The 24149-nt window shown below is 38.1% G+C and overlaps 1 protein-coding gene across 1 annotated transcript in view; it reads left to right on the top strand.

Moving 5' to 3' along the window:
* LOC127448609 (unconventional myosin-XVI-like) overlaps positions 1–24149 on the top strand; it is a 311203-nt gene that overhangs the window by 60570 nt on the left and 226484 nt on the right. Inside the window, exon 3 of the mRNA XM_051711276.1 lies at positions 22989–23059. Within this exon, the coding sequence (XP_051567236.1) occupies positions 22989–23059 (71 nt within the window). The remainder of the gene's footprint in view (positions 1–22988; positions 23060–24149) is intronic.

Here is a 24149-nt window from a genome sequence, read left to right as displayed (position 1 = left end):
CTTCAGATTAAAGACTTGTGAACATCTTCACTCGATGCAGCATTTCTTGTTGTGTAATTGTGCAGCAGCATGTCCACATGCTAACACAGCATGTTTGTATATGTTAGCAGTAGCAAGTCTTCATACTTTCTACACCACAGCAGCAGTGTTGCAGTTAGAACGCCAAGTACAATATCATATCAATATGTCATACCCAAATTAACATGCAACATCTTTGAGAGAGTTAAAAACTGAGAGTCAACACTTCTAAACATGAAAAAATTTCAGTGTTGTACTTGTAAGTTAAAATGTGCCAGGAGCCATAAAATGCGTGCTCCTGGCACAGTTCAATTTACAAGTACTAGTGATTCATTACTCTGTGCAAACAGTGGGAGACAACTCACAAAATGTTAGTAAGTCTGAAACAGAATTTAAAAAGACTACCAATTCAGTTGTAATAACACCACAAAGTTTTGCTGGTGATAAGCTGCTCTTTTTGGCTGGGTCAGCTCAAAATTTCACTTTCTCTAAAATTGTACTAGCAAATGTCTTTTAAGGCTTGTCTGTTGTTACAGTATCGTTGCAAATCAAATCACCATGGTGCACCCTACTCTGAGAGTGCTGACCAACCAATCGGATTACCACAGGCTATATTCTGTTAACATGCAATAGAGAAAATGAAGTGAAATGGGAATTGAATTTTTTTGTTTCTTGTCGAAAGGTTTGGGAAAGTGCATATGTCTGCTTTGTAGTGGTGGTTTTAACACAGTTTAAAAGATCTAGTTTAAAATGACACAATGGAATTATGGTGTCTAGATAAACCAGTTTAATTCCAGAACAGAAATTGCTTTATGAACATTACATTTTAGCAGAGCTGATAATAAAGACAGTCTATGTAAACTAAATGTCAGGGTACCAAGATCTCAGGGCTGTGTCCACTGATCCAAACCACAGTGTCCATTTTGCTAGGCATCCCCTGTAGGGATACGATTACATGCTGTAAACTGGCACTACGGCTCTCTCTTAGTGAAAAGGTTTCTTTTAGGAATTCTTATGGAAAAACAGCACTGACTCTGTATGATGAGTTTTGAGGGTTTTCTTTTGTTTTTATCTTCTCAAAGGAGCAGGAATGCTTTTTCCACCCCAGTGAGCCCATTTTAACCTCAACATACCCTTAAAATTGTCCTCCTTTTATTCAAGTGTACCGAACTCTCTCCTGATCAGAAAAAAATAGCCATGCCCCCAAAGCCCATTTTGAAAACATGAAGCATCTATGCTTGACTGGAATTCCCAATGGAATTCTGTCAGGTTTAGAGATAAAAAGAAACATATTTTGCTGTTTTTGGGGGAGAAGACAATTCATTTCAGAGATGAAAGGCTGAAGTCTCTTCTTAGCAATGGTGGAACAGGGAGGAACTAGGGGGAACAAATGAGAGAGAAAAATGATGCATGGACAGAGAGATGGAGATGGCAATATATGTGGAATTGTAGAGGAATCCATTTAAAGTGCATGTCTGTGCTTTGTAGTACAGGAGGGAGATGAAATTAGTGAGATGGAGGAGAAAGTTAATTCACCTTGCGCTGTAGTAATTATGCTTGCAAGTCAGCACTATATTGGTATTTCTCAACCATTTTGGTTAGGGAAAAAATGGGCTTTGGGGGCATGGCTATTTTTTCTGAACAGGAGAGAGTTTGGTACACTTGAATAAAAGGATGACGATTAAAGGGATAGTTCACCCAAAAATGAAAATTCTCTGATCATTTACTCACCCTCCTGGCATCCCAAATGTGCATGACTTTCTTTCTTCTGAAGAACACAAATGAAGATTTTTAGAAGAATATTTCAGCTCTGTAGGTCATCACAATTAAAGTGAATGGGTGCCAACATTTTGAAGCTCTAAAATCCACACAAAGGGAGCATAAAGGGAAGTAATCCATAAGACTCCAGTGGTTAAATCCATGTGTTCAGACACGATATTATAGGTGTGAGTGAGAAACAGATCAAAATGTACGTGATTTTTTTATAATAAATTCTCCTCTCTGCCCATTAGGGGGTGATATGCACAAACAGTGTGAATCACCAAAAACAGAAGAAAATGAAAGTGAAGGAAACATGACTTAAATATTTGTCTGTTTCTCACCCACACCTATCATATCGCTTCAGAGGATATGTATTTAACCACCAGAGTCATCTGGAGTACTTTGATGTTGCCCTTATGTGGATTTTGGAGCTTAAACATTTTGGCACCCATTCACTTGTATTGTATAGACCTGAGATATTCTTCTAAAAATCTTTGTTTGTGTTCAGCAGAAGAAAGTCATACACATCTGGGATGGCATAAGGGTGAGTAAATGATGAGAGAATTTTCATTTTTGGGTGAACTAACCTTTAAGTATTAAACTTCTCCAATTAAAGGATTAATTCACACAAAAATGAAAACTCTGCTATCATCTACTCACACTCATGTAATTCCAAACACGTATGGCTTTCTTTCTTCCATGGAGCACAGAAAGGGGTATTTTAAAGAATATGCTCTTCGCTCTTTTCTATCCACAAAAAGAGTTCCATGACGCTTTGCGGGTGATGTGGGCGGAATTTCCGGTTGAGCGTAAACAGTCATTATGCTATGTTCTAACGCAGCATTAAAAATGACAGAAACATGTGAACAAATGATCACAGAATTACAGCGAGGCGATATTGTTCTTTCCAGAAGTATTTTACTTACTTTGAGTCTTTATCCGTCAATGCAGAAGCTGAGTAATCTAACCTGAAAAGCTCTGTATTAGCGCCTTCACAGCTATAAAGTTGGACATGTTTTGAGAACTGTAGATAATTGTTAATTTTAAAGCTGTTATTTAGTCTAGTCAGAACCTGAAGAGTCTGTTGTACCAAGCTTGTGTACTTACTGCAGAGACAGGGGAGGTCCAGTCAGCAGGATGGTCATCTGTATTTAATTATTTTTCCTCTAATAAAATACAATTATTTTCTCCATATCTTAATGCTAGCTTAAACCTACATTAAATGTTTTGATGTCAACAGAATGACTGATCCTGGTGATAGATTGAATGTATTGTTCTTGTGTAGGAAATCACGATGCGTTAGCGGTCACATAATAAACAGTACCGTATGAAAAGAACCACATGCAATACAAATAAACCTACAGTGCATCCGGAAAGTATTATAAAAAAAAAATAAAAAAAATAAAAAATAAAAATCACATGTACATAAGTATTCACAGCCTTTGCCATGACACTCAAAATTGAGCTCAGGTGCATCCTGTTTCCACTGATCATCCTTGAGATGTTTCTACAACTTGATTGGAGCCCACCTGTGGTAAATTCAGTTGATTGGACATGATTTGGAAAGGCACACACATGTCTTTATAAGATCCCACAGTTAACAGTGCATGTCAGTGCACAAACCAAGCCATGAAGTCCAAGGAATTGTCTGTAGACCTCCGAGACAGGATTGTATCGAGGCACAGATCTGGGGAAGGTTACAGAAACATTTCTGCAGCATTGAAGGTCCCAATGAGCACAGTGGCCTCCATCATCCATAAATGGAAGAAGTTTGGAACCACCAGGACTCTTCCTAGAGCTGGCCGCCCGGCCAAACTGAGCGGTCGGGGGAGAAGGGCCTTAGTCAGGGCGGTGACCAAGAACCCGATGGTCACTCTGACAGAGCTCCAGCGTTTCTCTGTGGAGAGAGGAGAACCTTCCAGAAGAACAACCATCTCTGCAGCACTCCACCAATCAGGCCTGTATGGTAGAGTGGCCAGATGGAAGCCACTCCTCAGTAAAAGGCACATGACAGCCTGCCTAGAGTTTGCCAAAAGGCACCTGAAGGACTCTCAGACCATGAGAAACAAAATACTCTGGTCTGATGAAACAAAGATTGAACTCTTTGGCCTGAATGGCAAGCGTCATGTCTGGAGGAAACCAGGCACCGCTCATCACCTGGCCAATACCATCCCTACAGTGAAGCATGGTGGTGGCAGCATCATGCTGTGGGGATGTTTTTCAGCAACAGAAACTGGGAGAATAGTCAGGATTGAGGGAAAGATGAATGCAGCAATGTACACAGACATCCTTGATTAAAACCTGCTCCAGAGCGCTCTGGACCTCAGACTGGGCAAAGGTTCATCTTCCAACAGGACAACGACCCTAAGCACACAGCCAAGATATCAAAGGAGTGGCTATGGGACAACTCTGTGAATGTCCTTGAGTGGCCCAGCCAGAGCCCAGACATGAACCCGATTGAACATCTCTGGAGAGATCTGAAAATGGCTGTGCACCGACGATCCCCATCCAACCTGATGGAGCTTGAGAGGTCCTGCAAAGAAGAATGGGAGAAACTGCCCAAAAATAGGTGTGCCAAGCATGTAGCATCATACTCTAAAAGACTTGAGGCTGTAATTGGTGCCAAAGGTGCTTCAACAAAGTATTGCGCAAAGGCTGTGAATACTTATGTACATGTGATTTTTTTTTTTTTTTTTTTTTTTTTTTCAGAATTTTGAGGAAAATAATGAATTTAATCCATTTTGGAATAAGGCTGTAACATAACAAAATGTGGAAAAAGTGAAGCACTGTGAATAATTTCCGGATGCACTGTATATTATAAACAATGTATACAAAAGTTCAATGTTCTCTGTAAAGCATAGAACATAATATAAGGAACATATAAAACTATATGTATTATGAAAAGCACTGTACAAATACTTTTAATTTATATCTAATTTATGTCCACACTGTTTCCCAAATCACTTTTTACTCTAAAGGGAAGACATGGACATCCTGGAAAGACACACATAAGAAAGTGAATTGCAGGCAAGCCAAATGCAAGGCAGAGGAAAATCATATTAAAATTAATTTCAATCATCATAAAAAAGCTTACTACTGTTCAGTACATGTCTCATCTAATAATTATGGTCTTCCAGTGTAGAATTCATCCATTGATCATCACAGAATGAAAACAGTTGAAAACATCGTCGCTACTCACAGTTCAGGAGTAACACAGTTAATTTATATACAGAGTAATAATGTCACTTAAAACACATGAAGAATTCACAAAGGCCGATGCTGAATGGAAGTGAACAAGCTCTCAAAGTTTCTAATGAACTTTCAGCACATGTACAGACACCTGTAAACACAATAATGCTATTGTTTCTTTAGTTCATGACGCTCCGTTTCTGGACGTCTATCGTAGCCAAGCCATAATGGTGGATAATAAAAGTATTTTCTGCTGTTAACTTTTTGCCAATAAAGTGAAAAGAGCACACAAATAAATTATTCCAAAGCTTTTTCAAACAGATGTTCTGAAGTCAATCCTTCTTAGGGTTGCCAACTTTTTGTCACACGAATACAGGACGCTTGAGCCTCTTTGAACAAATTGTTGATTCAATACGGGACTTTTCGCCATCTGATCGGGGTCCCACTCAAGCATCTTCCTGCTGAAATACAGGACAATAGGCTTCCCGTATGGGACATCATTTCCGTCGAAATACGGGACATCCCGGCTAATATGGGACAGTTGGCAACCCTAATCCTTCTATAGGCAGCCGATGGAAGAAGCAGCATCTGGGACTGGAGCACTGTGCTTTGCGAGGGGTTTCTAATCATAACATGATCTAACTGCACGACACGCTAGCAAGCAGAGACTGGCTATACACAAAATGCCAACCAATCACATATCCGCTAGCCAACCGGAAATTCCACCCACCTAGCGAAATAGAGTGGACTCACTGAGAATATAGACCTTATTCACACTTCAGGTTTTAGAACGCGGAAGTAAAAGTTTGCAGGGTAAACTTCGACAGCAGTGAATGGGAGACCACAGCAAACATTGTTTTCACTTATCCATTTGCTCCAAGAGCAAAATAAAAAATAAACTATTACATTTGAATGACTTTCCAGAAGAAAAAAATAGAGAGCAGTGGATTAAGATGGGAGAAAATGCCATTTTACAGTCACTCTCTCAGCAGCTGTAATCGAAACCCCCTCGCAGCTGTGGTAATTATTATTTTTTTTTTTAATAATTCCAGGGTAATATAACACAAAGCATAATGTTATAAACTTACTCTCAATATTTAAAAATATATATGTAATTTAAAAAAGTTTGCTAGATTTATGCTGCTAAATAAAGCGGAAACGCGTCATCACAGTCTGTGAAAAAGGTCTATTGTGTATACAACTACAGTGGATGGGGACTGGAGCTTTCAAGCTTAAAGATGCAAAAGCACATAAAAGTATCATAAAAGTGGTCAATTTGACTTGTCTTCTGAAGTCACACTTAGAAAATCTAAGTAGATTTTCACTCAAAACTTTAACATTCACCCTGGCTGTTCTTGGAATGTTCATGAGAGTTCATGAGAGAAGTAGCAGTGTAAAATTCATTAGTTGTTTTAATTTGGATCCCTTTAATTCATTGTTTGATCTGGGTCACAAAACCAGTCCTTGGGGCGATTCATAGAACACATTCTGAACTACATGTTCAAGAATGACATCATTGTGATTTTGCTAACTAAGTTGTGATTGGTCTTCCTTTTTGCATCTATTTAACTATCTAAATGCACACTGCCTTTGCATTTTAGATTCTTGTACAAAGCCGACAGAAGCGACGTGCGACAAAGCAGATCTGATGCGACATTAGATTTATGCAGAGCCAAAGCCTGTAACCTAAACTTATCTAAAACTTCAACACTGTTTTTTTTTTTCTTGAAAGCAGCATTTTATATTATTTCTTGCACAGGGTTGGGAGGGTTACTTTTGAAATGTATTCCACTACAGATTACAGAATACATGCTGTAAAATTAAATTTGTAACGTATTCCATTAGATTACTCAAGGTCAGTAACGTATTCTTAATACTTTGATTACTTCTTCAGCAGTGGTAGATTTTTTTCACTTGTTTTGACTATAAAAACTCTGCCAGTACAGTAAGACAAAATACATGTTAAAAATACATTCTCTGAAAAACCTAAATATCTTATGCAGTGTTGTTTCTAAAACAAGATAAATCAAATTGATCTTGTTTTAAGGATTTTTTGATATTTTTACTGGAAAACAATACAAAAAGTATTATCAAGAATACGATTTTTGCCCTAATATCAAAGGTCTTACTAGAAAAAAAGAAATTATGATCCAACGTGAATTTTCTTGATAAAAAAATTATGATCGTGCCTGGTAACATGTGCATGTAAAATGGCTAGAAATAGCATTGTAGCTTAGCGTAAAGCTGACAATTTACACAAGGTTTATTTCTATTTCTTCTGCTCCAAACTTCAAACTTACTTCTCTGTCTGCTTGTATGAATGTAACACATCATAAAAAAGTGTTTCACTGCTGTTCAAATGCACTTTGGATTGCATCATTTCAGAATCAGAATGAGCTTTATTGCCAAGTAAGCTTCCAGTACACAACAATACAAAAACAGCAACAAGACTTTTAAAAAATAATTAAAATTGAATAAAAAATAGATAAATATTGAAAAGTATATATAGAATACACAATAGACAATATATATATATATATATATATATATATACACATACATACATACATATACACACATACATACACACACACATACAGACACATATACATGCATATACACATACATATACACACACACACACACACACACATATATATATATATATATATATACATACATACATACATATACACACATACATACACACACACATACACACATACATACATATACACATATATGAGTATATATACATACATACATACATACACACACACATACACATTTGTAGTGCAAATCTAAATACAAATCGGTTATGTACAGTGCAATGGCAGTAGAGGTAGGATGTGTTGGATAATATAAAAAGACTAAGCTGTTTATTGCACATTAATTATTGCTCAAAGGGGCAGTTTTAACTGTTCATGAGATGGATAGCCTGGGGGAAAAATCTGTTCTTGTGCCTGACGGTTTTGGTGCTCAGAGTTCTGAAGCGTCGGCCAGATGGCAACAGTTCAGAAATGTAGTGGGCAGGGTGAGTGGGGTCCATAGTGATTTTTCCGGGGGGGGGGGGGGTAACCAATAATCCTCTCAGCAGTCCGAACCGCCCTTTGTAGTCTTCTGATGTCTGATTTCGTAGCTGAACCAAACCAGACAGTTATTGAAGTGCAGAGGACAGACTCAATGACCACTGAGTAGAACTGTATCAGCAGCGCCTGTGGCAGGTTAAACTTCCTCAACTGGCGAAGGAATTACAACCTCTGCTGGGCCTTTTTTGCAATGGAGTCAATGTGGGTCTCCCACTTCAGGTCCTGTGAGATGGTAGTGCCCAGGAACCTGAATGACTCTACTGCTGCCACAGTGCTGTTTAGAATGGTGAGGGGGGACAGTGTTGGGGGGGTTCCTTCTAAAGTCCACAATAATTTCCACCGTTTTGATCGTGTTCAACTCAAGGTTGTTTTGACTGCACCAGACAACCAGCTGTTTAACCTCCCTTCTGTATGCAGACTCATCGTCATCTCAGATGAGGCCGATGACAGTGGTGTCGTCTGCAAACTTAGGAGCTTGACAGAGGGGTCCTTGGCGATGCAGTAGTTGGTGTAGAGGGAGAAGAGTAGTGGGGAGAGCACACATCCCTGGGGGGCACCAGTGCTGATTGTACAGGTGCTGTAAGTGAATTTCCCCTGTCTCACAAGCTGCTGCCTGTCTGTCTGAAAGCTTGTAATCCACTGACAGATAGACGTGGGAACAGAGTTGGTGTAATTTAGTCTGGAGAATAGCTGGGATAATGGTGTTGAAAGCCAAACTGAAGTCCACAAAAAGGATCCTTGCATATGTCCCTGGTCTGTCCAGATGTTGCAGGATATGATGGAATCCCATGTTGACTGCATCATCATTTCTTTGGGATGGGGATGATAGTGGAATGTTTGAAGCAGCATGGGACTTCACACTGCTCCAGTGATCTATTGAAGATCTGTGTGAAGATGGGGGCCAGCTGGTTTGCATAGGATCTAAGACATGCAGGTGAAACGCCATCTGGGCCCTGTGCTTTCCTTATCCTTTGTTTTCGAAAGACGCGGCTCACATCAGCTTCACAGATCTTAAGTGCAGGTTGAGTAGCAGGAGGGGGGAGGAGGGGGGTTGCAGAAGGTGTTGGTGTTTGTGTGAAGTGAAGGTCAGAGTGGGTGTGGGGTGTGAGATTGTGGCTTTCAAATTTACAGTAGAACACATTCAGGTCATCAGCCCGTTGTTGGTCCACCACAGGGTTGGGAGTAGGAGTTCTATAATTCGTAAGTTGTTTCATGCCACTCTACACTGATGCAGGGTCGTTAGCTGAAAACTTGTTTTTCTGCTTCTCAGTGTATCTTCTTTTAGCCACTCTGATTCCCTTATTCAGTGTGTTCCTGGCCTGATTGTACAAGACTTTATCCCCAACCCTGTAAGCATCCTCTTTGGCCTGACGAAGCTGCCTGAGTTCCGCTGTAAACCATGGTTTGTTGTTGTTAAATGTTAAATAAGTCCTAGTAGGAATGCACATATCCTCACAGAAACTGATATATGATGTAACAGTATGTGAGCTCATCCAGGTCTGTGGCTGCAGCCTCAAAAACACTCCAATCAGTGCAGTCAAAGCAGGCTTGTAGGCCTGCTCGTCTCCCTCGCCTGCATCTCATAGCACGTTTAAACAACACAGCCGCGCCTCCGACTAAAATGTCAAACAAAACATCTGAATATTCCGGGAAAAGATTGACTGATATATGCTGTTGAATGCTCAGCAGTTCGTCTCTGGTAAAACTGACTGGAAAAAGATTACTAAACACAGGACAAACAAACAAAAACAAAATAATTTATATGTATACATTTTTCCATCTGAAAGGACTAAATATTAAATGAAACAAATGACAATAAAATGCAAAGTAATCTCTTCAATAATCAAAATACTTTTTGAATGTAACTGTATTCTAAATATCAATTATTTAAATTGTAACTGTAGTGGAATACAGTTACTTATATTTTGTATTTTAAATACATAATCCCGTTACATGTATTTCGTTACTCCCCAACCCTGTTCTTGCAGGAAACACAAATCTAGTATGTATTGGCCTCTTGTGTAATGGAGATCTCACACCCATGCTGTCTCTTTCACTCTCAGACAAAGTGTTGCAAATGGTTGTGTATGCTCTGTCTGAATGATTTGAAATGTCTGTTTGTGGTGCCACTGATTGAATTCTATCCTCTGGAGACATAATTTTGTTGTCTGCACCTCTCATAACCTAGTGTTGTGCATTCTCTAATATGGTCTCGGCCCTTCCACATCACCACATAGATTGTAGAGATGACTGGCTCTTCTTGCCTATTACAATCAGAGATAATGGGTGACACCTATACGCTGCTGCTGCTAATCATAATGCACTATTGTAGTATGTAATGCAAGATAAACTCAGGCACTTCATTATAGTTATGCAATGGATTAGATTTAAAATGAGAGCTCAAAGCACAAATGAAGCAATTGTCCTTAGGGATTGTTTTGTATATCTGGCACAAAATACTTAACGACAAAATCCTCCTTTTTCCCCAAACCAACAACCCACATTACACTAAGATACACACACTGTGGATCTGTAGGTAACTGGATCGGTAGTGTTCTGAAATCCCTTCCTCTCTCTCTTTCCTATTGTTTACTCGCTGTGCATTAGAGAGAGGTCTATAATGTTGAGTAGACGATTAGTTCAGCCACTAGTCAAAAAGTTGGGTTTGTGTTGACTAGCTGTGGATCACATGACTTCATTTGTGCTCTTTACATTGGGACAGGAGTGAAAATTCCTCTAAATACATTTGGAATTGCATGCCACAAACTTTCTGCAAATTTGCTGCTTGTTATTTTCACATGCAAATAAGCTTGTGATTCGTTGCAAATGTTTACCAGAAGTTTGCAGCTCTTCACCGGTAGTGGTGAACCTTTGGCAAATAACTTTGCTGCAAAGCTCATTTGTTTGTGAAAATTATCTGTGGCGAATTTGCAGCAATTCTGTGGCAAATTTGCAGTGAACTCTCAAGTTTTGTAAGGGTGAACATAAAGGAAAACTGGTGTGCTTTGTGTTTACAAAGTATGTCATGTGAGTGCAAAGAGTGCAAACGTGTCCGCTGACCTCTGTTTAGTTGTATCAAAGTCCCTTTCTAGACAAGTCAGTCCACTCGGCTGGGAACTCTCCCGAGTAGCTGTTTTCTATGGATGCAAGAGGTATTAAAGTACAGCTCCTGTCTTCTTGATAGGGGAAAGACTGAAATCTCCAAAACTTTTGGTCAGAATTACATGATTATTCAAATCAGCAGTAACATCCAACAATAATGGTATCTTAAATTGTGCTGCTTTTGCTCAGATAGTGCTAAATATGCATGCACGTTCTCGAGTTAATGGACAGGCGATTGTAAGGAAGTCGACCCACTGAAGGAGGCGGGAGCCGGTCAAATGTCCAACATGAGACACTTTATTGTCAGCACTTTTCAGTGTAACAAAGACATTCAATACCACTGCTTTTCACCAGCACGAACACATTAACAGGGTGCTTTTCAGCTCCACATGAATACACAGCTTCATTGTCTCTCTCTGTCCTGGAGTCTCTCCCCAACTACCGCTCGTCGTGGCTTTATCTCCCGCTCGTTAAGGCTGCAATCACCCACAGCTGTGCGAGATAATCCGCTGCAGGTGTCCAACCTGGCCTCGCTCCACACAGTCGCCGCTTGGCTTGCCCCACTCTCCACAGTGATGTTTGTATCTAAAAGGTTTGTATCTACCTATAAGGCCGGACTTCTACATCAGGCACATTGGGAGTTCTTCCATTAATTTACTGTATGTAAAATTGCTCAGTCTTTGGCTAAACAGCCTCTGTTTGCATTCAGTAAGGAGTCTTAAGACAGACCCAGGTGATCAATGGTGTCTGATTTCCCTTTAATTTCCTTAGCAGAACAATTTAACAGATGTGCTCATCAGGCTCCATAGCTCCATGTGAACATGCACCAGTACAGTCAGCAGAAACACTTTCCTCTAAAGAGCACACAAAGTATTTATCTCAATGATTAACCCTTCAGGTCATTTAGACTTTAACACAGATTTACTATAACTTAATGTTAACCTTTCAGCCTGATGTGTTTTGAATATGGCAATGTGAAATGCTTTTTCTCATCATGTCTTTCACACATACTCAGTCACAAACAGCAAATTGTGCCTGTTGTGCTGTGATTTCTCATATAGGATCAATTTGACCCTGTAACAGCTACTCTGGAACTTCAGTGGTAACAGCGAGTTAATGGCAACCATGATGAAGTGTGCAATTTTTCAACATTTAAACTAGGGCTGCCGATTTAACGAGTTAATCTAGTGTGATGAATTATACAAAAAATAACTTGTTACAAAATGTAACACATTAAAGCAATTGTGCCTGGACTGTAATAAGGAATATTCCTACCATCAGAGCAATTCAAGCTTGAAGTACCACCTGTTTTCTCCAGGGGGGAATTAGCAAAACTTCAGCTTTATAGGCAACGCACAACTGTACAGAGACAAACCACACTTACTGACAGCAGACAGCACAAGATGAGAACACATTCTTGTGTTCAAACACAACTTGATGGAACGCAAATCCAAATGCAGGGATCTGAAGACATGCTTTTCTAAGTTTCAAACTACGTTAAGCTTGACAAAGCGACCTAAAAATGGTATGTTTATGATGTGGCACAACCAAAAGCACCCCCAGATCATCACCGATCCTCCACCAAATTTCACAGTGGGTGCGAGGCACTGTGGCTTGAAGGCCTCTCCAGGTCTCTAACCATTAGATGGCCAGGTTTAGGATCGGTCATGATCTGGGGTGCTTCAGCAAGGCTGGAATCGGGCAGATTTGTTTTTGTGAAGGACACATGAATCAAGCCATGTACAAGGTTATCCTGGAAGAAAACTTGCTTCCTTCTGCTCTGACAATGTTCCCCAACTCTGAGAATTGGTTTTTCCAGCAGGACAACGCTCCATGCCACACAGCCAGGTCAATCAAGGTGTGGATGGAGGACAACTGGATCAAGACCCTGTCATGGGTGGAGGGGGGCTGGGTAGCTCAGCGAGTAAAGACGCTGACTACCACCCCTGGAGTTGTGAGTTCGAATCCAGGGCGTGCTGAGTGACTCCAGCCAGGACTCCTAAGCAACCAAATTGGCCCGGTTGCTAGGGAGGGTAGAGTTACATAGGGTTACATAGGCTTGGTCGCTATAATGTGGTTCTCACTCTCAGTGGGGCGCGTGGTGAGTTGTGCGTGGATGCTGCGGAGAATAGCATGAAGCCTCCACACGTGCTATGTCTCCGCGGTAACGCGCTTAACAAGCCACATAATAAGATGCGCTGCGGAGGCAACTGAGATTCGTCCTCCGCCACCCAGATTGAGGCGAGCCACTATGCCACCATGAGGACTTGGAGCACATTGGGAATTGGGCATTCCAAATTGGGGAGAAAAGGGGAGAAAATAATAAAAATAAAAAAAACAAAGATAAAAGACCCTGTCATGGCCAGCCCAATCTCCAGTCCTGAACCCCATTGAAAACCTCTGGAAAGTGATCAAGAGGAAGATGGATGGCCACAAGCCATTGTGAATTTTTGCACCAGGAGTGGCATAAAGTCACTCAACACCAATGTGAATGGCTAGTAGAGAGCATGCCAAGCCACATGAAAGCTGTAATTGAAAATCAGGGTTATTCCACCAAATATTGATTTCTGAACACTTCCTAAGTTAAAACATTAGTATTGTGTTGTTTAAAAATGAATATGAACTTGTTTTCTTTGCATTATTCAAGTTCAGAAAACATTGCATATTTTTTGTTATTTTGACCAGTTGTATTTACTGCAAATAAATGCTCTAAATGACAATATTTTTATTTGGAATTTGGAAGAAATGTTGTCAGTACTCTATAGAATAAAACAAAAATGTTCATATACCTATTAATATTAAATCCAGAGAAACTGATAATTGTGCAGTGGTCTCTTAATTTTTTCAAGAGCTGTAATATATATTTTTAATTATTTAATCATTATATGTTGAATTATTGTTATTTGAGGGGCTTTCTCAGCAAATATTTATATATGCAATTAATTTGGATTAATTCAATTAATTAATCGGCACATCGATTGATTTATTTAAGACTAGCAGCTTCTTAATATCAGAATGTTTTTGGATAAAGAGGCTTACAGTATTTGCTGGGTCTCATTATACAAATAGCAGGTATTGTATTACCGAGCCAGTGGTGAGATAATGAATATTAGTGTGCTAATATGTTGATTGGGTTTTTTTCAGAGGAGGCTCTTTCAGTCTCATCAGCAACCCAAATTGCATTGAACCCATGGAAAGTGAGAATGTGTGCCTCAACAGAATGGAAGAATGATGGCGAATTTGTCCTGGGTATGAGAAAAACTTAGCTGGTACTCATTTGAGTTAAGAGACTTGGGGAATTAAAAAAGCTTCATGACTGCAGTAGACTTGCCACGATATCATAATTTTCACACCGGTGCAGTGTTCATGTTCAAACCGACTAACACCGGTATTACCACTGATTGGACGCTAAGTGGTACTATGGGGTCATTTTCGTTAAGAAATAGCCTACACAATAATGCAAGGCAGCATGATTTACATTTTTTTTTTTTTTTTTTCAAAAATTCAAATGAAACTTTGTTCAAATTAAGTTCAATTAAAATGTGTGTTGTTCAACTTTTTGAAAGATGGCTTTTCAACAGTAGTGAAGGGCAACATCTCTTTGGCAACGAAACTACTTCATCCTTGCATTCTCTCCATCACTTTCTACCGGTTTCGTTGTCCGGGCAAATACATCACTTGCTGTGGCTTGTTGCGGGTTTAATGTTGGTGTTTTATTACCTTTCATCCAAGGACCCTGTTTAGCTGCTTCAGAAGGGTAATGACTTTGAATGTATGTGAAGACATTTGTTTTTTACCCTCCTAGGGCTGGGCGATATGCAAGAAATATATTCACGATATTTTTATAAAAAAAAAATAAATAAATAAAATAAATAAATAATTATATATATATATATATATATATATATATATATATATATATATATATATATACATACACACACTACCGGTCAAAATGTTTCTCATGATCTTAAAAATCTCTTGATCTGAAGGCGTATGCTTAAATGTTTGAAATTAGTTTTGTAGACAAAAATATAATTGTGCCACCATATTATTTTATTTCATAAAGACTTGGACCAAATAATAAAGAAAAGCAGCCAATAAGTTCCCAACATAGATGGAAACTCCTTCAATACTGTTTAAAAAGTATCTCAGGGTGATACCTCAAGAAGTTGGTTGAGAAAATGTCAAGAGTACATGTCTGCAAATTCTAGGCAAAGGGTGACTACTTTGAAGATGCTAAAATATAACACAGTTTTGATTTATTTTGGATTTATTTAGTCACAACATAATTCCCATAGTTCCATTTATGTTATTCCATAGTTTTGATGACTTTATTATTATTCTAAATGTGAAAAAAAAAAAAAAAAAAAATGTATAATAAAGAATGAGTAAGTGTTTCAAAACTTTTGACCGGTAGTTTGTGTAAATATATATATATATATATATATATATATATATATATATATATATATATATATATATATACACACTGTATATCACAATATCCAATTACATCATCAACCCCCTGGCTGAGTGATCGGTGAATATTCTTGCTTTAGTGATTTTGCATTGAAAATTACATTAATTTATTTAAAAAAATGAAAAACTTAAACCAAAGACATTTCTAAATTCAAATTGCACTTCAAATGAAATGAAAAAGCAGATAAAATAATGAAGTATATATAACCACCTGTCTATTTACTGTCACAAAAGTATCCGTCTATGTCAACATGCAGAAAATTACTAATACAAATTAAGATCTAAAAACAATTATACATGTAAACATAATAATTATAATGATGATAATAATCACTGAAATATAAATCATGCTTCGAGGTGAACATGTTTTTATATTATTATTTTATACATCACAGATGTATAGGCTATATATAAAGTGACCCTGCAGTGTTCCAAGCTTCTTGGAGAACTTCCCACAGTTCTTCTATCTATTTAGGTATCAAAGGTCTCAATTGCTTCTGTTTCTTCATTTCATCACTCAATGATGCTGAGATCCGGGCTCTGTGGGGGCCATACCATGTGTTGTAGGGCTCCTTGTTTTTCTTCTAAACAAATCTATTTGCAAAGGAAATCTAAAATTTAAATTTCCTACTGATATACTAAAATCCAAATATATAAAATAGCTATTTTAAGATGAATGTTTTTGTGAAAAATAAAATGCACCTAAGACTTTTGCATGGTACTGTATAAATATCTATATATTTCATTATATTTAATAAGTTTCATTTTATGGACCTTTGTGGAAGAAGATTTTGATTTCAAATAATAATGTCATAGTCACATCTAATCTGGAAAGAATATGTTGGATATTTTGCCTGACACATTTAAATAAAAAAAAATATATATATATATAAAAATATGTCTGTGCTGTATTGATGAGGTTATTGTATTTTATAGAGTGTTGAAAGATATGTCTAATCATTTCATAAGAAAATATATTCTATGTAAATGGTAATAAATAGGCATAATTAGTCAATTAATGATTTGTATGATAATTATGTTTTGTCACAAATCTTTTGTGTAACTGTGTTGAATATATTTCAATTGCAGTTCAATAAAATCCTTTTCTTGTCACACTAATTCAAATTCAACATCCTGTGGGGTGTGGCCAGTGTAATTCAAATTCCAGCTCATGAGTTGAAAGGGAGCCAATTCTTAAATTAAGAATTTTTCCCAACAGTGCCAATCACACAACCTTTCTTTCCAGCTGTTTTGAGGGCTTTTAAGGCCATCAACAGCACATCTGTTTGAGGTAGTACCCACTCCTGTGAGAATCATCATATTAAACCACGGATAGGGTAAACCAGCCTGATCATATTGTGATGATTGCCCCTGTAATTAGTAGTCGACCAACATGGGTTTTTTAATGGCCAATGCCGATATTCAGAGAGCAGGGTGGCCAATATGCCGATACAATGCCGATATATCACACAATTTAATATAGTAAATAACATAAACATAAAATTGCTAAAAAAAAATAATAAACTCTTATTTAGCACTACATTTACTCAATTTCACACAAAACTTCAGAAAAAATAATAATATTGTATTTTAAATGGTAGATAGCAGTTTCTTCTGATTTCTGTTTAGTCATCAAATTTTATTTATTTGCACATGCAGAAACTGTTAATATATTAGGAAGAAGGAAATAACAGTACACACAGTAGTCCAGCAACCATGGATGACATGTCCATGTTAGCAATCGCATTTTCTCAAAAAATACAGAATCAAACCAATTGTACATACAGTGCATAGTGAATAAGACATTTATTTATAGCACACGTGAAGCGCTTTTACCTTGAAGTTGCACCAGAGACTATTTAGCAGAGACAGGCCACTTATGTTAAAATGAATGGAATAAATTAAAACACCAAACTGCAGCCAATGGTCAGCAGATGTATATAGAAAGTCCCGCCTTACAGATAAAAGAGCCAATCACCTTTTAGGTGCAGACATCGCCTGTTAATCAACTCGAGAACGCGCATTAGCTATAAAAGCTGGGAAAATTTAGATTTTTAGCATAATCTGAGGTAAAGAAGCACCATTTATGATACCAGTGTTGTCAAATTTTATTGCTGATTTGAAATATGTTCTTTGATTGTAATCTTGACCAACTGTTTTGGAGCTTTCGGTCTTTCCCAATTCAAGTAGATAGGAGCTGCACTGTCATGACAGGAAATAGCCTCCCGAGAGCATTCCAAACATGGCCGACAGTGGACGGACTTGCTAGAAAGACTTTGGTTGCACTCATGCGCACGTGCGGTTCCAGCGAGCCTGGATCGCCTGCTTGGATTGTGACAACTGACTATCATGATTTCTGAATCAGAGGAACCTTTGATCTTGATCCTGAAATTTTAATTCTGGCTGATGGAATATGCGCTTCAGAGGAAGATATTAGATAAGCGCTCAACGGAAAGAAAATGCTGGATTTTCATGAGGTTCGTGAATTACATCTGTTTAAACGAGATATATGCATATTTGCAAATGGTATTTAATATACATTTTATTTATATTTGCTTTTTATCATTAGAAAAGAAAGTTAAAAGTTACAGAGAACTGTTGAGGAGAGGCTGATAGAATACATGCTTTAGAGGTAAATAAATGAGCGCTCCACAGGATGCTGGATCTGCTCAAGTTGTGTGAGGTTGGTTTATTACATCTGTTTAAACGAGATATGTGGATATTAGCAGATGGTATATATGATATTAGTTTTATTGATTCTTGCCTTTTTATCATTAGACAAGACAGTTAAAAGTTACAGGGAACTGTTGAGGAGACAGAGGGAGAATGAAACAGGTGAGCACTTTAACATTAAGAGCTCAAACGCGTCTGCCGCGGCTTTGATTTGCGGACCATTTAAATGATGCTGTGTTGCTCACCGGTCTATTATTTTAGTAACACGATGCACGTAACAACAAAACAAACCATGACTGGTCGTTTACATGTCTCATTCGCTTCACATGCAAGCAGGCGATTTTCGGCACCCTCAAGAAAAAAATTGGCCAAACAGGAAAATGTATCAGCCTCTGCGATATATCGGTCGACCACTACCTGTAATTAACTTTCATTCTGTCCTGGTAGGTGGTGAATCAAGCACATACTGTATGTGTGCCATGTACAGAACTCACACAGGTACATTCTTGATTTTATTACCTAGCTTAAGATGTATTGATTTGTTGGAGCCTTTGGCCACCAGCACATCTTTGCGAAGAGCTGGCAAGACTTCAGGCTGGCAGGCATATGCAATTAGCATTGATTATACAGTATGTTTGAAATGCCGTTGGATCATGTGATTAAGATGCACGGCCACCATTGTGTTGTGGTGATCAACAAAATATGTTCTTTAGCTGCATCAAGCTAATCAGGCACATTGCATAGAAACCCTTTTATCATTGAATAGCCCTTGATTGCTTTTGGCAACTATCGGACAAGCCTGACACCCTGCTTCATTTCTTCTCTGGGATCTTCATTCACTTTTATTTTTCCGTGCTGTCCTCTCCAGATAATCTACACCAGAGATCAGTTTCCTGATGGGGATTGCTGAGAGATCTCTCTATTCAACCATTCAAGCTTCTGAGCTAATCTATCACACTGACACCATAGTCAATGTACCACAGCCACTGTTGTCAAGGAAATGGAGAATTAAAGGGTTAGTCCACCCAAAAAATAAAACTGTCATCATTTGCTCACCCTCATGTTGTTCCACACCAGTATGGTTTTCTTCTGTAGAACACCAAAGAAGCTGAGAAGAATGTCCACAATGCTCTTTTCTGTACAGTGAACATAGGCTGTCAAGCTTCAAAAAGGATAAAAAATAGCACTGTAAATGTTTAATAAAAGTAGTCTTTCTGAAATTTTTGGTATATTCGAAGTCTTCTGAAACCATGTGATAGCTTTGTGTGAGGAACTAACCACAATTTAAGTCATTAGATACTGAAATTGTTCACCTTTGCAGTAGCTATTTCATTCACATCTCATTCACACTTCAGCATGTTCAAACTTGCCACGTTGCGACTGGTTACATGCCATGCAAGAACCAATAGTGCACAGTTTGATGTCAAACCTGGTGTGATATGTCGAACCTATATTTAAACAAGATTTGAGAGCTACCTACTTTCTACATAAATCTATTTGGCTTTTTTAATTGTACATTTCATGGAAATGTTTTTGTTTTGTTTTTCATCCTTTTTGGAGCTTGAACACCTGTGGTCACTATATGCTGAAAAGAGCATTGGACATTCTACCTAACATCTCTTTTTCTGCTCCACCGAAGAAAGAAAGGTATACATGATTGGAAAGACATGTGGGTGAGAAAACAAAATAAAATTTTTTGGATGAACTTTTAAAGGAAAATAAATTAAATAATGATTTGGATCATTTCATGTTCTCTGCTTTTTCAATTCGCTGAAGTCGTGCTCTTAATACATGTTCTCCTGATTTTTATGCTATTTTATTCTTTTTATTTTATTGTTATATAACTTTTTCTCAATGTGTGTAATACTTTTTATTCTTATTTCATGTTCTTAATTGGTTTTAATTTTTGTTTTATCTTGTATTTTCTTTCAAATGTATATGTAAAGCACTTTGAAATGCCATTGTGTATGAAATGTGCTGTATAAATAAACTTGCGTTGCCTTTAAGGATTTTGAAACTAGAGGGAACAAAGAGTCTTGCACCGCATATGTGTCCTCTTCCCTTTGTGCGTTTGTTTAAAAATGTGTTGTTGTTTTTTGTTGTTGTTTTTTTTTTCACATAATGACCCATCAAATGGAGTTATTTCTTTAGTTTTGCCTGAGTGGAGGCCAGAGATCCTTAGTAGGCTAACTTGCTGATGCTAAGATTTATTTTGTGCATGCATCTGTCTTTTCATCTATCTTTGCTAATTCAAACCTCAGCTGAGATCATATGGGTCTCCATCATGCCTCACTAATTTCTCCACGTAAGCAAATGTATTCCCCACCAAGCAGATTGTAGACACAATACCAGATGAGTAAGGTGTCATGCTTTGAAGCTGAAAAATCCCTCTAGAATTTGTGAATGTTTGAGTGTATATATATACCCAATGTTGAATCACTTCCTTCCCTCAGTGTACTCGTTTAAATATCATGCGAGGAATGCTCCTTATTTTGGTGGGAATCGGTATAGTGTCTAATGGGTTCTTCAGTAATTAAAGTCAATGGGGTGTAGCAGTGTGTGATGTATTTCAGTTCAGGCCAGAGGGAATGGCAGGAAGAGATGGTCCATATCAAAGACAGTGCTCACAATGAAAACTCGTCATTGAACTAGACACTGTCACAGAGTTCATTGTGGTTAAGTATCCAGGTCTGGTAAGACAAAAGACTGAAAGTTAGATACTTGGTTATAGGATCAATACCAGTCTAGTATGCTCCTGGGGTACTCTCATGTCAACAGAATATTATATTATAATATGATATAAGATGCTTTGAATACAAAGGACTCATACCTACCAAGATTTATACAGTTGGTGTCCTGCTCAGACTACTTACACCAAACGGAAATAATAATTTAAAATGGCTTCAAAAATAATAGGTTTCCCAAACATTCCCACCATCTTTCACAGGTTGGACAAACAGGTGGTCCTGCTCCAAACTCGCACCATATGTTGAGCAAATGTTTCTATGTTGGGCTTTTCTGGATGCTTAAGCAAACAGTTTTGATGTTTTGATGACTATACTGCTTTCTAATATACCTTCTTTTCAACCAGTTGTAAAGGCGCTAGGGCTGGGCGATAGGATGCTGTAATCGGATATCCACGATCTTACAAATATCCCGATGCTGATTTGTGACACTCATTGACAGACGATGATCGACAATTTCGGGAAATGGCAAAACCATGGATCTGGAAAGTCACTAAATATATTAAACTGTAGCCCGTGGTGTGAAACTAGCACCCGCCAAATGTGACAAGGCTGAACCCAGTTCGCAAGCTCCTCATCCAAATCAGGTATTTCATGCACGGGTAATTTTGCTCATCTACCCGAAATGGGCAGGTGACCTGTAAGATGTCACTCCGAGACATATGATGTTAGACACAAAGACACGTGCTTGAAGAAACACACTTATTACATTTTATTATGTAAGAACAGACAAAAGAAAGGCTGTCAATGCTCATGTCTGATTCACTGTTTGTTCAGAGACGTGAAGCGTGAGCGTGTCTTGTGGAACACGCGCATGTAAAGAGTTGTCAGTCTTTCTGTTTTTAATTTGTCTGAAACCTGTTTGCAAGAATAATGTCATCTATGAGAATGCTGCAAATGATCTCTGATCATCTCAGGAGGTACTGTGAGTTTAGTTTGCTTTATTTCCATGGAGCAGTTTGTGATTAACATGCATTGTGAACTCAACTCTGCAGGTTCTGTAATATATATCTTTGTATGAAAGAAAAAAGACGAAAGTGATTAAATCATAAAATAATACAAGACACGTTCACCTTGAACCTTGTTTTATTGTATTTTCTTTTTGCAGCATTAACTGTATAACCAAAAAGCAATACAAACTCAAATTCGATAAGAACACACATTTGGCAGCATTATTTTGGGAATACAAGGGAATATATTAGGCTTATTTATTCTGATTAGATAATTGGATATCTCAGTTATCGATAACAAATTTTTTACATATCGCCCAGCCCTAAAACGCGTGGTTACATTTACCTTTACATGGCGAAATTCTGCAGGCGAAGAAGGCGTGGGCTGATGTTGAGTGCGTGTGAAACCAGCAAAAAACAAATTGCCAAGCAGCCTCTTTTTAATGCTGCACTTTATTCTCTGTGAGAGTGAAGTTAAAATTATATCCTTGTCCATTGTGAATATCACTGTAGCTGTGTACGAAGCACTGCACACACAGAGGTCACTGCCAAATCATGCAACTTCCTTTTGGTCCTATTAGAATTTTTTATTTTTTTTATTTTATTTGTATGTACTAAGCTTATTAGAGCAATGTGTTACTAGCTTAGCAACATGCTAAAGTCAAACTGTATTGAAATCTGTTTTGTGCACTTAGTTGCTGCCTATGAAGAGTGTTCCAATCAGTCACTTATGAGGTTCCATTTCAGTTAGGATTCTTCCTTAAAAGGCTGCAGCCTATGTAGGCAGTAGACAGCAAGGCAGCTTACTAGGTTTTGAAATGGAGCTAATGTCTCCAGTGGTGTTGAAGATTCTTAAACAAATAGTCATCTTCCTCTGTTTCCTCACTGCATGATTGTGAACAGAGAGGGTCATAGAGAGACTTGAGGACATGTTCTGATTGCAGTTGAAGTCATCCCTCTTTGCATGTCTTTTGTTGCAGTGCTGAAGCTGCTGAAGGAAGGAGCTGACCTGAACATGGTGATTTCCTCAGGAGGATCTCTGCTCCATCTGGTAAGAACATGAGGACAAGCTCTGACAAATTCACTTACATACACACTGCCTCTTGAGCTTTCTGTGACTGAGCTGACCTCAGTACACCATCCAACTATCCCCTTTTTAAAACAAAGTACCCAATTACTCACTCCCTCACAATCACTCACCCAATTTTATTTTATTTACTCAAATGAAATCTTTCATATTTGGTTTTCTGTTCATTTAAGACTACTGACATTGTTGATTAATTCTCTTTTTTTTTTCTTTTTTTTTTACACAATGCCTGTTTATGTCACAGTCTTTCTCTGTTCAATAATGGATTCTTTATTAAATGGTTGAATGCAATTACACTCCCTCCAAAGAGTTCAGTGTTACACTAAGAAACATTTGATACATTCAGCGGCACTGACATTAATAGCTCCGGTCCAGTGTGTGACTCGGTCCAGTGTGCGACTCAAGCTATACTCAAGCAAGACAGATGACTTTTAATTTCGCGTCCATAGAGAGGTAAATAAATTTAAAGGGTCTGCCAGGGTATAGTACAGCTAAACGGAAGCAAATCAAATTTCAGTGCTAATTGGATACTGTTTAATTAAGCCTAGGCTTTCTCACAAGGGCCTTTCCCACTGACGATACTAAAGCCCGTTTTAGGTACTTTTCCCCGGGTGTAGTGCTTTTAGTCAAAGTCTTTCTAGCAAGTCAGTTCACTGTCGGCCATCTTTGGAATGCTCCTGGGAGGCTATTTCCAGTCATGACAGTGCAGCTCCTATCTACTTGAATGGGGGAACACCGAAATCTCAAAAACGGTTGGTCAAAATTACGATTAAAGAACATATTTTAAATCAGCATTAAAATCTAACAATACTGGTGTCATAAATTGTGCTTCTTTACCTCAGATTACGCTGAAAAATTAAATTTTACCAGTTTGTTTTGCTAATGCATATGTGCATTCTTGAGCTGATTGACAGGCAATGTCTGTATCGAAAAGGTGATTGGCTCTTTAACCTGTAAGGTTGGACTTTCTTTCTACATCTGTTGATTTTTGTGTGCGAGCTCCTTGGATGGGTGTTCCAATTTCTCTCTTTCATTTTAATAGAAGTGGCCCGTC

This window comes from Myxocyprinus asiaticus, chromosome 11 (assembly GCF_019703515.2).
Source record: "Myxocyprinus asiaticus isolate MX2 ecotype Aquarium Trade chromosome 11, UBuf_Myxa_2, whole genome shotgun sequence".
In the NCBI taxonomy this organism is placed as follows: Eukaryota; Metazoa; Chordata; class Actinopteri; order Cypriniformes; family Catostomidae; genus Myxocyprinus; species Myxocyprinus asiaticus.
The sequence above is the reverse complement of the archived record's forward strand: the minus strand, read 5'-3'. Positions and strand labels throughout refer to the sequence as shown.